Here is a 15,503-nt window from a genome sequence, read left to right on the forward strand (position 1 = left end):
AGACAGACAGACAGACAGACAGACAGACAGATTGGGTATTTGGAGGAGGCAGGCATGAAAGAGAAAGTCAGAGTGGATAAGAAAAGGCAAGAAAAAAAGAAAGACTTGAAACTGAAATTTCAATAAGATTAAGAATAGGGCAGGGCCAGGGAGATAGCTCAGTACATTAAGTGCACAAGAGCCTGAGTTCAATCCCAGGTTCCGCAAAAAAAAAAAAAAAAAAAAAAAGGCACCAGCTGGAAATATGAGAGAAGAAACTGTCAACTCTTTGGATTTAAATTTTTCACATAGAGAGAAACCTTATTTCCCTGTGTTGTGTTAAGTTGGGCAGCGGGGCAGCCCCAGGAGCTGAGTGACTGGTGTGGTGTATGATTTTTCTGGGCCTCAACTACTGATCTGTAAAATGGAAACCATAATAGTACCTGCTACCTGTATTGTTGTGAAGATTAAAGACTTAATCCATAAGTAATCATAGAATAACCTGGCATGTGGTAAATGCTCAGTGAATGTCAGGTACGTTTAATGACTTATAAAGTGCTTTACATCTTCTGATTCCTAAAACCTTCATTGATCTACTTTCTTGACTTAAAATAGTAGATAAAAATTAGAAAACAAAGGCTTTTTACCTCACCTTCATATTTTCCCAGTTTTCAGCCATACTTTATTGTAGCAAATTTATATCAATGTATGCCTATAAATATACTAAATGTTTGGTACTTTTATTCCCTTTTTCTCCTCATTTTTCCATCCAAGCAGTAATGTGTAAGTGTACCAAACAAATACCCTTACGTGCCCCTTGCCTTCAGGTCGCCCCTTCCACTGCATTAAGGACCACCAGATCCCAGGAGAAAGTGTTTCGGTTTTCCTGTTGCTGGGCAGCACTGGGGCGCAACTTGGAGGTCTGGGAACTGAGGGAAGACAGACGCTCTGGAAGCAAGCAATTGACACATCAAGCTCACTGATAAATGGAGATGTTTTGTGATAACAAAATGAACTGAGCAAAAGAGGACTGAAAATTACTTATTTCATATATGGTAACAGAACTATTGGGACAAAATGACTTTATTAAAAGGAAAGATTCAATATTCAAATTAACTAAGAAGATGATTAGTGTATAAATGGAAAGACCTGAGTCATTGGTAAAGCCTTAATTACTCCCCTTATTTTCTTCTTTTGCTTCTCTCTTTTTTCCCTAAGACATGGTTAACCAATGAAAAATGTGTTGGTAAGAAAGTGGTAAACTGTAAACTCAGGGAGTGGGTGGAAGCCCCGAAATTTGATCATTAAAAAATGTGGAAAATAAAAAAGAGATGGCAAAGGTATGCTGAACTTCAGATATGGTGTGACCAGCTCACTGGTCAGCTGACAAGAGGTCCTAAGGGTGGTGACAGGGCTGGAGATGATGACATGTCTTACATGCTGGAAAAGCCCAGAGCCTCACACAAGAGAGAAAACCTGCTGGGACAGAGGCATCTTGGTGGGGGAAAGTGAGACTGCAGTGTCACCTGACTGGTTGCCTATCTCCTGTTTTGCCCCTCGTAAGTCCTTCCTTTGTACTGTCTCCTCCTCCTAGCTCTGCTCCCCAACAATCTCGTTCCACCACAGAGCTGGCATTTATGTCTCTGAGAAGGACTACCCCTACCGCCTCCCTGCAGCCTGCTTTCCATGTGTTGAAAGCCCTTTGTGGTCAACCCACCTCCCTAGCCTCCTCGTCTTTGGGTACTGGCCTTAGAGCTTGGGCTCAGGCTCCTTCTCAGACATGCCATAGTGTTCTGTCACTTCTATCCTTTGCTAGCTATCTAGCCTTGAACAATACATCAATTGTTTTGGGACCGACATTGCTCATCTGTAGAATGAGGATATAAAAGAATAACACCACCCTCCTAACACTGCAGCAATTAAGTGGGTTAATTAATGTATGTACAGCTCTTGGAAGAATGCCTGGCCTATAATATGAGCTGCGGACAGGTTAGGAACTTTGTGCTTTTGTTCTTAATCATTGTTCAGAGCCCAAGTTTATTAATTCTTACTATTTCACCCATAATTACCAGAAACTTACCAACTTAAAACTTTATTCCCTCCCATTTTCTATAGGTCAGAAGTCTGGCTAGGGTGTAGCTGGATTCTTTGTGCAGAGTGAGCCTTTTCTAAACTTTTCCTAAGCTCATCCAGTAGTTAGCAGAGTCCATCTCTTTGCAGCTATAGAGCTCATAGCCAGCCAGAACTTTGACTTCATTTTCTTCTTAAAGGCTCGCTTCATTAGCTCAGGTCCAGTCAGATCATCTTTCTTTTGGTTATCTCAGAGCCATCTGGCTAGGAAAAATATCCATAGAGTGATAGCCTATCTTATTCACAGGTTTCACTCATAGTCAAGGGAAGAAGATTTCGTAGGGCAGGCATGTCATGGAACAGGATCCTAGAGGGCCTGGAAATCTGCCTACACAGTGGAGAATTGGAAAGACTACCTTGCCTGTCTTTTTGTTGAGCTGCAGTTGGGTGACTACTTGATTTGGTAATCACCACCATCATTTCACACATGCACAGCATCTTTCTGACAGTATTGGCTAGGTTCTTGCTGGAGTTTCTCCTATGCCTGCCGTTTGCTGTGCCGTAGCTTTCACTAACTGGTGAGTCAGCTGGCACCTTCAAGATCTTCTAGGAAGAGAACAGTTAGAGACCTGTAACTGATAAACCTGTTGGCCGACGCTCGAGTGCCCGGATACCCCACATCTTCAGGCACTTTCAGACCATTCAGTCAGTCTTGATGATCACAGCAGATGAAGACTGGAACCCTCTCTCCTTGTCAGGCCAATTCCAGTCCTGCCTGCCACTCTGCTAGTGCACAGAATATTTTATCTACTTGGGAATTTTTTCTTTTGAGGGAAGACTGCATTATTTTCAGACTTTCCTTGCTCTTCTTTGTCCTTTCCCAACTAAGTCTAGGTTTTCGTTTTCTGCTTTGCTTTTAATTCAGTTTTTAGTCCATGAAGATATTATCAGTCAAGAACCATAAAGAATGTATAAGGATGTAATATAAGAAAAACCTGATAAAGATGAGAAAATCTCTTGGGTAATGAAAACTATTACTATTATCTCTATAATACCAATTTGAATCTGGTTCTAGGCAATAGGATATAAGCAAAGAATTTTGAAGTGATGGAGACTGCCTGGTTTAAAACTACTATTCCCTAAGATGCTAAATTCCCCTTTCCAAATGGCATTTTACTTGTTTTATAGAAAGGTGTGAAGTTAAAATGGAAAAATGGATTTGGCATGGTTGTGTGTTTGAAAGTTTAAGTATTTATTCTGGCATTTCCTAACGAAACATAATTTTGTTATGCAACACTATGATTTAGACACAACTCTAGCAGTCTCAGTGAATAGTATTCTTCCAGAAATTTGAGCTATTAACAGTGAAGGGCTGGTTCATAATGATAATCTACTCTAACATGGAGTGGAACATCTTTTCTTTCTTCCAGGATAATATCATCTTATTCTTGAGAGGTTGTAAAGAGCTCGGCCTTAAAGAATCTCAACTCTTTGACCCGAGTGACCTCCAGGATACTTCCAACAGAGCAACAGTCAAGTAAGTAAAGCATGATTTATGTTTAAGGGAAACCTCTTGATGGTTTGGTTTTCAGTTTTATGATGATTTTGTAAGTTCTAAGAGGCAAATACTTGCGTATGCCTAATAAAATAAAAATATGAAGGCACAAACCAAGTTTTCAAATAAGACACACTGCACTTCTACTGCCCTTCTGTCTGTATGGGTTTCATTCTGCTCAAGTAGACTTTTTCAAATACAAGAGTCATATGTATAGAGTTAGAATTTTCTTTTCTTTCTTTTTTTGTACTAGAAATTGAATACAGTTAGAATTTTGAAGAAGAGAAAAATGTTAAGTAAAGTTGAACAGAGAGGCAAGAGAAAAATATGCACAGAATGTTTGTATGTTAGACAAAAACCTTTTATTGGCTCCACTTGGGCATTTGAATAGGCTCTTGGCAGGCCACAAACTAGGTAAACAGTTCTAAACTCTGCTTATTACGCAAAAAAAGAAATTACATTAAGGAGAAACTTCTCCTGAATTTCCATTTGCAACTGCTTTCTCATATGTGTCAGGGAGCAAACTCTATGGAGGAGGATCATGGGCCCTCTGACTGTTATTGACTGTGTCTGCTCAGGGAGCCAAAGTTTGAACCAAAGTATTCTAGGAGAACATCAAAGGGAAAGCAAAGGCAGTTGTACTTCTGTGTAAAGAAATAGCTTGGAAAGAGGGTGAAGAGAGGAAATGTCCCAATGAGATGACACAGGTCACTTTCCTATAGTTTAGGTATTTAGAGCCTACTGGTTTCCTATGGAATATTTTCCACCTTCACTAAGCAATATTTGACAAGACTGTCTTACCAATAAGCTGAATTGCATAGGCAGGGTCTCTGGATTGGTAACTTTTGGGGTGATTTTATGATGAAAGGACAGAAAAGGGAGAGAAACCCAAATTCAGAGCTGTTAATTTTGTAGTATTTCCTGACACTGATTTCATAACCACAGCAATAGCAATATAACGGGGCTGTATGGGGTAATAGAATCCATTCATGAAATAAAGCTTAGGGGTTTGTACCGGATTTTCTGATTCATGACTGAGAATAAGGAAGAGATCCACTGTCACTGATCATCTAGATTACTTGTCTGCTGTCAATGTGCTGTTCTCTAACATTTCTCATGGAAAAAACTTAGTTAAGTAGAGAACTCACTGAATAAGAATGAATGTATTTGAACATAAAAACTCCCATAATCCTCATTTTACCCATCACATGCTGCACTTATTACTGTACCTAAATCTGGCCACTGTAAATCTTTGTTCATTTGGGGAAACTGTGTTAGGTTCTGCCTTGTCTGACAAATTCATGGCTTCACCTGGTTGCAAGTGGCCAGAAACAACAGGAGCTGTGCGTGTGGACATCAGTCACACACACCACTCAGATAGGGAAGGAAAGCACACCTGCATGCTGCAGCTGCATTTGGGCTTTTTTGAGCCATTTTTAACAGTGAATTGCTAAGCTAGGAGTTTATGGTTGGCTGGTTTTAGAAATGCATGAAGCATTTTGCTTACATACAAAAACGAGGCCTCAGGAGATGAGGGTGTAGCCCTAGGTCTGCAGCTCCCTGGGTCAGTGGCCTTAGTTGTACATAAGTGTTTGGAGTTTATAGTTTCTTTTAATGTGTTTGTTGTTATTATTAAATGAAAAAAAAATTGTAGATGTCTCAGCAGATAATGTATGTCTTTTTCTATTGAAGGCTCACCAATTTTCTTTTTTTTAAGTTTCTTTTTGTTTTTTATTATTAATTTTATTGAGAAACAAAGAGCAATGAGACAGTTTCAAAACAGGTTAGTAGGACAGTTGCAAATAATTAATACATTGTATATTGTTGTCTTCGTAGTGGTTATTCATAGTACAAGATGCAGACGTGATATCCTGTTCGAACACTATTAGTACAAATCTTTCTTCTCATTGAATTAAGAGAAAGTAGCTGTATATCTATCCTAACTATTTTGTATATACAGATACAAAATGGTCCTTCATTTATATCCCCCTTTTTTTGTTTAGTTTTGTCAGAGCTTTCCTATTAAAACCAAAACCATGAAGCCATATTCTTAATCCAATCCAAATTGGATCAATGTTTATTTATTTATTTATTTTTGGTACCAGGAATTGAACTCAGGACCTTGCCCTGCCAGGCAGGTGCCTGAACCACTGAGCTATATCTCTGACCCTCAATGCTTCTGTTAATCAAAGTGCTTGAGGATGGGTTTGTCTCCTCCGCAGAGTACTAGTCCTTTGAATCTCAGCTGACTTGGAGTTGCCCACCTGTTTGTTCCTATGTACTTTGGGCAGAATATGCTGCAAGGAAGTCATCCAAGCCTAACTACTTGATGGAATTCTTTACTGGTTTCTGTCATATAGTTTTTCCATTTCTTTCCTCTTTAGTGAAATTATGGTGAAGGAGAGGATGCAGAAGTTCTTTTAGTATTTATTGCTTGACATGTTATTATAAAAATGAAATAGTTTTGGAGAAAACTTTAATGTTTTTCAATATACTTTTGTTGCTTATAATTTCAGAGTATACATCATGTGTGTTTGAGAATGTGTGCACATGTTTAAACATAGCACACATATTTTCATGTTTTGAGCTAATTCCCAACGTTAATTTATGTCCAGAGCAGAAAAGGACAAATATTTGGATAGTGTTGCTTCTGGTACACATAACTTCATGTCTATTTAATTAAGCTTTCAGACCTTTAAAGGTACTTGCATAAAGATTTTGGAAATGCAGTCATACTTCACAAAAGGCAGACTCTTCAGTCCTAAGCCTGAAAAAGTCAACTGTAAATGGTCAACTCTTCATTTTCCAGATACAACAAAGTTTATCTTTTCAGGTTGCATGGTGGAACTTTTTTCCAACCTTGTCCTACTTGTTCAGTAAACAATTTTAGTCAGTGTCTGAAATCACCAGGCCTTTAAAAACTAACTATCCTTGTATTTCCTGTTGTGTCCATTCCGTTGCTCTCATTGCTGGGACAAAAATACTGACACCCAAAATTAAGGAAGAAAGGGCTTCAGTTAGCTCACAGTTTGTGGAGATTTCAATCCATACTCAGCTGGCTCCAAGGCAGAGCAGGACATGGCAGAGGACAGCACTTGATGGCAATAGAGAACAAGAGCAAAAATAGCAAGAGCGAAGGGGGAGGAGCAGGGGCAGAGAACTAGCCTCTCTCCTTTCCTTCTTTTGCATTCAGCCTATCTGCCCCGGGCCGGGTGTAACGCTGCCATCGATAATCCCAGATTCGATCATGAATGAATCACACACTCTGGAAGCCGCCCCCTTGACTCCATGAGGCTTCAGGAGGACGTGTAGACACAAACCATACACCTCTGGTGTGTTCAAGTTCAACTCAGAGATGTTTAAGGAATGATCACAGTGAATAAACGGCTCATCTGACATCATTTCTTTTCCTTTTCCTATCATAGGAATCCTGATTATACAAGGAAGCTGAAAAATGTAAGTGTTTTAACTTCCTTCTGCACCCATTACACTAATGGCTCATGTACAATATAAAATTTAGCAAATTCAGTGCCTCCCATGGACTTGCTGAAAGAGTCCTTTCTCTTGAAGCACTCATTCTAGAAATAAACAAATAAAAGCTTGTGTTCCATTAGTGATTCTGTTTCTTAAAACATAAAATGATCAGCTCAACACCAACTTCAGCTGATTTCCATTTGTGGGTCCAGATGGGATTATTAAATTAAAAAATTGGGCAAACTGTTTTAGAAAATAGTCAGCATAAAATGAATAGTGTTGACTTTTGTGGCCCTGTCCTTATTGTGATTTTTTTTCCTCTTTATCTTTGGAGTTCTTACTAGTTCTTGGCTAAATCAACTTTTTGTAGTTAAATCTTATTTTCAAGTAACAGTTGTGTTCATGCTTTTCATTTTAAATTTAAATTGGAATTTATAAGAAGTAACCTATATCTAAAATAGAAACTTAGCTGTGACCTCTTTTTTTTAATTTCCCAAATGCTATTTGATTGACATTCTCATTTTTTAATCTTTTTTTGTCCTTCATACAACTAGAGACATGTACCATATTTTTAATCATGCAATTTTAAACAAATCAGAAAACTCATGATTGAAACTACAGCATGGTCTAGTTTCCATTTCCTTATTATATCTTCCAAGACTGGCTCACATACATTTGTTATTTTATGGTCCTAGCTGGTGTTTTGATATTTGAAATGGTCTGTTCCCTAAAAATTTACTTATAAACAATTAATAAAAGGCCTTCTGGAAGTCTTGGAATGTTCATGATACAAAATTTTCCCACAGAGGTAGAAAGCGGAGTCACGTCCTGACACCAGTGATGCACATATCCATACCTTGTGCGGGGTGCCCTCTGGATCCATAGACCTCTATCACACTGTGCAAAACATTTTCTGGCCTGCCAAGTGGAATGAGTTACAATAAGCCCTTCCCAGCCTTGTTGAACTAGTAAGACAGAATGTGAACATGAAACGCTAGTTGTGCCTTTGTACATGGGCCTCAGGACCTTATAAGTGAGCTTCTAGGAGTTCTTCTTAGCTGACTCCTGCTGGGAGTCAGTGAAAAGCATTTGCTTGTATGGACAGACTCTGAAAAGATAGAGCAAAGTTAATATAAGGCTGTAGCATCAGGCCATTGAATGTTTATAGAAATCCTTAAGCATCCAAGGTTGTCTCATTGGTAGAAGGCTGAAAATTCCCATGCCAGGAATCTATCTATGGTCCTAAGCGAGGTACATATAGGTCACATCTGTTACTGCACTGCTTTCTTCCAGTGTTAATCAGGTATATTGTGTTGGTTCTGCACTGGGAAGCGCTAATTAACTTCTAAAACTTTTTTGGAATTTTTGCCATTATTCTTATGGGAACCTCTGAGCCCACACATAAAACTGTGAATCTTCAAGATCGCCCCTTTCCAAGGGAATTTGAGAGTCAATTTCCTCACCTGTCTGGGTAAAAACTCCAAAGAATTTCTGGAAAATGTTGCTGCCTAATTTTGAAACCACTACCTGAAAATAATTTAGGAGGATTTATTTTTCCTTCTTACTGTCTTGGGGATCACTGTTTCACAACCTAACTTTTCCTAAAGCTGGAGTCTTTTAACTACTGATTCAGGTTTTGTTGATGGAGACAGCATTGAGTGGTTCTTATTACAATGATTTTGCATTTAATGGATCCCTCATGCATGGAGGTTTTTGTAAATCAGCCATGCTCATCCCCTCCTTCCTGCTTGCTTAGTAGGAGAGCACTGCTGATTCCTCAGCTTAGCCATCATCTGTGAGGACTGGTTCTCCTGCTCGGACACATGGTTTCTTTCACAGGTTCTAGTCACCATTTACTGGCTGGGCAAAGCTGCAAATAGCTGCACGTCCTACAGTGGTACTACCCTGAACCTGAAGGAGTTCGAAGGATTGTTGGCTCAGATGAGAAAGGTAACTTGGCTTTTCTTCTCTATGCCATGAGGCTGGACCAAGGTGACACATTTCCTTATTTTTTAAGATTATTACAGTTCCACATGGTAAAATTGTATGGGCCGAAGGTGTCACATATTCAAGGAAATGACTGTTTATCTTACCAATGATGTCTTTGCCTCTTGTGCCTCATGCCTACCTGAATTTTATCCTTTGGGGAATGGAAGGAAGATCTGAGCTGGATCCAACTTTAATTTCAGAAGAGCAAATTTAATCTTTCAGTATTTAGCTTTGTATGCAGAGGAGCTTGTTTTCTTGGAGGAATAATTCTTGGATTAAACAATGCAGTATTATACAAAAATGCGTATGTGCTCTGTGTTTTCGGCCTAAAGGTCACTGTGCTTGCCCAACAGAACCTTGGTGTGGGAGAGTAATGCCAGCCACGTCCTGGCCTCTGTGCTTGCCCTAGATGAGCTGTGACAAATGAGGAGCATTCTGTTCTGATCTGTGTTGCTTTTGGATGTTGGATGTGAATGACTGAGAAATTTGGGAAATATTTATAAAGCTTGGTTTGTTTATTTGATAAAACATTTTGATTAAACATTATTAAAAGCTTGATTTATTTATTTGATTATGGAAAAGCGTAAGGCAGGATCTTGCCAAGGAAGCAGTGGAATGCTTTGTGTGGACCTGCCTGCATATTCCTTCCTGAGGCGCAGCGATCTATCTAATTTGTCCAAAGTGTTAGTAATATGCATCCAGGTCTTTTGGATGGGGGTGTTTTACAGTACTACAGTTGAGGCTTTGCTCTTTCTCATTTCTCTAACATACAAAATAAAGAAACTAGTAAGACCTCACTAAGAGATATTCAGTGGTTTACAACATTTCTTTTAATATTTAAAGCAAGAAATTTCTTCTACCTTTCTTATAATTTGCTCTTCTGTTCTTAAATTAAAACTACCAGTCTTTACTGGCCAAAGCCAGTCTGGCTTATGTACTAAGAAGCAGACAAAGTGTTCATACTGATCATGACACATATATACAAAGTTCTTCAAATTCTTATAAATACAAACACACCCTCATGACAAAGCTCAACATATTGTTTCTTAATTTCATTTGTCCTTTAATTTTCCCTCTCACACTATCCTTAGCAGAACTACAAAGGCAAATTCTAGTCTGGCTATGAGAAGTCTAAATGTTTGTTTTTCTGTTAAATTTAGAATTGAACAATAATGTATGGGTCATTGGTTTAAGCTGTTTGAAGCTTTACTTCATAATTCCCTCCCTGGACTGTCTTAGGCTTTGGTTTTTTTCTCATCATTGAACTTTCTCACTACTTGTCTAGGTCCTCTATAATCTGACTGACTATTGGCTCCTTCACCTTACCTGGTTTCCCTTTCTACTGAGACAGTTACCTTAGCTGCCTAGAAGTGACTTGATGTTAACAGCTGCTACCCTCTTTATTTTTTTTTATTTCAATTTCTTTTTTTTTTATTTTTCAACAAATAATACACTGCATATATTCTTCTTAGTGGTTAATTGCTGTACAAGATGCAGACCTGTGATCCTATTTACAAACACCATTAGAACAAATCATTCTATTCATTAACAGAATGTAACTATATATCTATCCCAACCACTTTGAATACACAGATACAAAATGGACATTCATCTGTATACCCCATTTTTTCTAAGTTCCGTTATTGAATATTATAGGTGTGTAAACTCAGCAAAATATTCTAAAAGAGTCCAGTAGCCCATAATAGCATTGGGTCTTCTCTTTAACTGGCAATGTCAGAAATTATTGACCTGAGTCCCCCACAGCTCAACTTAACAGCATGGCTTTATTTCTTATAATTTCATCTTCATACTTTTCTGCTGGATGGTTAAGACCAAGGTAAAGCAGGACCTGTGCAACAAGAGTTGTAGCTTTTTGGTCTGAGAAGGTCAGTGAAATGCCCTCAGGATTTGTCCTGAGATCCTGTACCTCAGATTGTAGAACCTTTATCAGTGCAGCCATGTGGATGAGTCACGGTCAATGCTTGGCCAATGTGCTCTCTGTGAAAGCCTGAGAGAGTATCTTCTCCCCATGTGACTCTCCTTAGGCCCACTCTATGTCATCGATCACTTTCCTCTTTGGCCCCATAATCTTCTTGATCAGAAAATTTGGGACATTACCGAGGTACATGACCTTACAGTACAAGTTCTCATATGTCCTGAGTCTTAATTGACCTTAGAAGGCTAGGGCCAAAATGTTGGCTTTCCTTGTATCCCTCCTTTTTCTCTAATTTTGGTCTGCAAACTTAGGTTGTTAACCATCCAGAAGAAAAGCTTATTGTTATTATCAAACGATTTGGGCTATCAATCTTAACCTCACTATCTCACTGCATTTCAAACATCTTAGGTGCTACCCTCTTTAACGACACAGCAGGACCTGATGTGGTTCAAATCCCTAAACAAAGCATGACTGGCACTAAGTAGGTCAGCTACACTATGTCCTGTCACTATACAAAGTTGGGAGTAAATGCCCCAACCCTTATGATCCAACCAAGCAGTTGGAAATAGTTGTTTTAGCTATAAATTATTGACTCATTTTATCACTTAGGATTGGGTTCAAGTAGGAAAGAACTCCTAATAATAGCTAAAGGAAGGTACGTATTACTAAGTCATATAAAGAAAGCCTAGACAGAAGTCTGGGGGTGTTTCTGGTCTGTCCCACATCACAAGGCCTGGGGTCTTCTCTCTTCTGCATCACCATGTCTTCTGCCCTGCTAGTTCAAGCTAATTGCATAGGCTTTCATGCTATGTCCACATTCAAGTCAGGGGGAAAGAGTCGGAGTGGGGACAGCAGTCAACATTTTCCCTTAAAACAAATTTCTAGGATGATCTATACTATGTCCCTGCTATGACTTGAATGTCCCCTCCTGGATTTATGCTGAAATTTAATTGCTCCTGTGATGGGTTGCGGGGTGGGACCTTCAAAAGGTGACTAGGTCACGAAGGCTCCCTCAAGAATGCATTAATGTTGTCATTGCCAAGGTGGGTTCCTTATCTTTGTCAGGAAAGGGGGTCACTTCTGCTGTGTGCTTTGTAGCCACGTCATACCTCTCTGCCTTGTTCTGTCGTCCTTGACGTTGGATTTCATGGCCCTCTAAAAAATAAGAAATATTTTTTTCTTGGGGCCAGCCAAATAGCTCAGTGAATTAAAGTGCCTACAAGCAAGTGCAGGGGCCGGGGTTTGATCCCTGGGCCTGCCCTCCTGAGTCGGTGATTGAGACTGGGCGTGGTGGTGCAGGCCCGTAATCCCAGCTCTTGGGAGGCTGTAAACAAACAGATCACTGAGTCCGATCTAGTAGTAAGACCCTGAACACCCTATAGACCCTTCTGTAAAATACAAAAAAAAAATTAAATTAAATTATAAAGAATTTTTTTCTTTATGAATTTCCTAGTGTGTGTCATTCTGTTATAGCAGCATCAAAATACTAAAATCGCCCCCTGCTTACATCCTATTAACTTGAACTTAGTCACATATTCATGCATTCTAAAAAAGTCAGGGGAACGTGGACATTATTTCAGCTGAAAGTCATGGATATTTTTATTAAAGAAGGGGATTACAAATATTGAGGGAATACTTCAGTCTCTTCTACATATTTAAACTGAGAGAAATTTGAAACATTAAAACATTTAATTGAAACATTTTATTTCACAAAGCACAATAGCCAAAAATATTTTAAACTCAATTTTCTAGTGGGAGAAATGTACCTAAGATTGCTCACTATAGGGAACCCCAGGAAGTTCTGCCTACTACATGTAAGTCCTTTTGCATAGAACCTAGCACATAATAGGTACTCACAGATTGTTGCTGCCTGTGCATACATGAGGGGTCACTGAAATAGGGTGACAGTGGCCTTTCACTGAGCCTGGGTGTGTCAGGGAAGGCCTCCCATCCAAAGGGCATTTAGACTAAACACATCTTGGTACATAATACTGAGATTGAAGAGGTACCGTAGAGACCTCAGGGGCTGGAGCTCCACGGTCATCGATGTGGTTCTTCCTCTGTGGCTTTTCCTCATTTCTTCTGATTGCTCCCTGATTTCCTTCTCCCTCCTATAGGCCCTTCTAATAGGAAATGTGGCCACCAGCATTTCCACTGCCTCTAAGTCCTTCCCCAGAAAGGCAGGAGAACACCTCCCCTGGCTCCCAGTGTACAGTTCCTGGGATGTGCTGTCCTATTCCAGTGCCAGTCACTGTGACCACTGTGTGTGGCTCACAGGGTGAGGGCATTAACAGGAAGAAGGAATAAAGAGGAGGCAACAGGATGGGCAAACTAATACAGACCCTAGATAACACTGCCGTCAACCTCTCTTCCCTCAGCCTGCTGTGCTTTTTCATGCTATTTATCATCCAACTTTATGTTCATGGTATATTTGTGTTTATTTTTTGTCTTCTCTTCTAGAAAATAATGCCCATGAGAACAGGGAGTGTGTTGATTTCTGCACAATACCCAGCACATAGAACATGCTAAATCAATATTTGTGGAATGAATCACTTCCACAATTGAGTGGGTAGGTGGAGAATAAGTGATCAGATTGGAAAATCAGAGCCCTGGACACTTTAGAGTGGGACCTGCCTACGTTACATTGTAAATCACAAAGGAAGCAGAAAATGTGGTGGGGTGCAAAGGAGGCACATGGAGATTCTCGGGTACCAGAAGACATCCACTGACCCTCGCTGGTTCTCTTTCTCACAGAAGGGGGAGAGAGAACATAGTTTAATAACAGAGATTTCATGGAAGCTAGTAATTCTCCCCTTTTCATTAGCAGTTGTACTAGAACAGCTAGCACTTAGCACAGCAGGTTTATTCCAGTCCCATTTCCCTTCCTCACAGTGCTGTGTTGAAGAAGGAAAGCTACCCAGCCCCAAGCGAAAAGCACAGGCAGTGTTGTTATTAGGCCCCAGGAAAGGAGGTCTTAGGCCACATCGCCCTTTGTGGACGGTTAGATTTTCTCCCTTCCCCTAAAAGTTCACTTTGGGGGATGCCATAAAGACCCCCAAAGCTGTGTGTGCAGTGGATGTCCACATCTTTATTTCTGGCTAGAGAGCCCACCTTTTGCTTTACCCCTTCATGGGGCACCAGGTTGGCCAAGGGTGGCCACAGTGCCTGGTTTTCACCATCAGGCTGGCTGTGACACTCACCTCCTAGCCCGTGCACTGGGCCCAAGGATTTATTCTTGGCTTTCGGCATAGTAGTGGACGTGGAAGCCTTGCTGTTTTTCTTTCCCATAGCTAGCTGTGAGAAAGCAGCAGAAGCTCCAAAAAATATGTTGATTTTCCCTTTCCTTCTGGCTCTTCTCCTGTGGTTTGTGGGGAGGGGTGGACAGGCCTTGGGGAAAACCATTCTGATACTGTTTTTTTCAAAAATCGAGTTTTATAAAATTGCACCCAGCACTTTGTAGGCATGTCACTTCCACATGGGACCAGTGGCCCACATTCCTGGGTGTCTGCCCTCTCTGATGGGTAACTGGGCCCAGGACATGTAGCTATGGGACATAAGTGGGGAAGGAGAAAAAAGAGTACCATGTATGTAAACGTGTTTTCCTAACTCAATTTAAAAGTGTGCAATTTGTGTATAGAAATTTATATGCCTCTGCTAAAGTGTCAAGGGTTCCAGTTTTCCAGTGTGATCACTTATTCTCCACTCAGTTGTGGAAGTGATTCATTCCAAAAATATTAAACTAGCATGTTCTATGTACCAGGTACTGTGTCCTGAGGACACAGTATTATGCAGAAATCAACACACTACCTGTTCTTGTGGGCATTATTTCCTAGAAGAGAAGACAAAAAATAAGCACTATAAATTTATAGTGTTTATATAGATACTAATCATAACTATGATAGATATTATTTCTCCTTCTGTATTATGAATTTTTCTCCTTTCAATACAGCAACACAGTTAACTCTCCTAGCCTCCTTTGGGGACAAATGATAGCACTGGCCCCATTTTCCAGATGAGGGCTGCCAGGGTAAAATAGCTTGTGTTAGGTCACACAGCTGGCAATGTGTAGAGCCAAGATTTAAATTCAATCTGGCTTCCTACCATGCTCTTAAGCATTACCCCAAGCAGTGTGTCTTGTGCAAAATTTATAGTTGAGTGAGCTAGTCATAAAGAACACGGAGCTAAGGACATTGTCCAGATTAGTGCCATCCCTTGTGAAAGGGGGTAGTAAATACCCAGTGGGAGAGAAGAATATCCTGATAGTAGAGAAGAAGATCTGATGGGGGACCTATAACTGCATCAAAGGGACTGACTCTTTTTAGGTTTTATCATTTGGAATTTAGGGCCAGAATCCTGTTTCAGAGTCCAAGCTTTACTACTTACTGTGTGATTCAGTCCAGTTGTTCAACTGTTCAACCTTGTTTCTGCTTCTCCCTCTCCCTCCCCATTCCCCTCTCCCTTTTTTTCTCCCTCTCCCCTCTTCCTTTTCCCCCTCCTCCT

General features: G+C 40.0%; 1 protein-coding gene across 14 annotated transcripts in view; it reads left to right on the forward strand.

Moving 5' to 3' along the window:
- Limch1 (LIM and calponin homology domains 1) overlaps nt 1-15,503 on the forward strand; it is a 359,165-nt gene that overhangs the window by 253,669 nt on the left and 89,993 nt on the right. For all 14 annotated transcript variants that reach the window (XM_023702751.1, XM_023702753.1, XM_023702759.1 and 11 more), the window contains 3 exons: nt 3,480-3,586; nt 7,030-7,060; nt 8,918-9,028. In XM_023702751.1, coding sequence (XP_023558519.1) covers nt 3,480-3,586; nt 7,030-7,060; nt 8,918-9,028 — 249 coding nt within the window. The remainder of the gene's footprint in view (nt 1-3,479; nt 3,587-7,029; nt 7,061-8,917; nt 9,029-15,503) is intronic.

This window comes from Octodon degus, unplaced genomic scaffold, assembly GCF_000260255.1.
Source record: "Octodon degus isolate 3935 unplaced genomic scaffold, OctDeg1.0 scaffold00158, whole genome shotgun sequence".
Classification (NCBI taxonomy): domain Eukaryota; kingdom Metazoa; phylum Chordata; class Mammalia; order Rodentia; family Octodontidae; genus Octodon; species Octodon degus.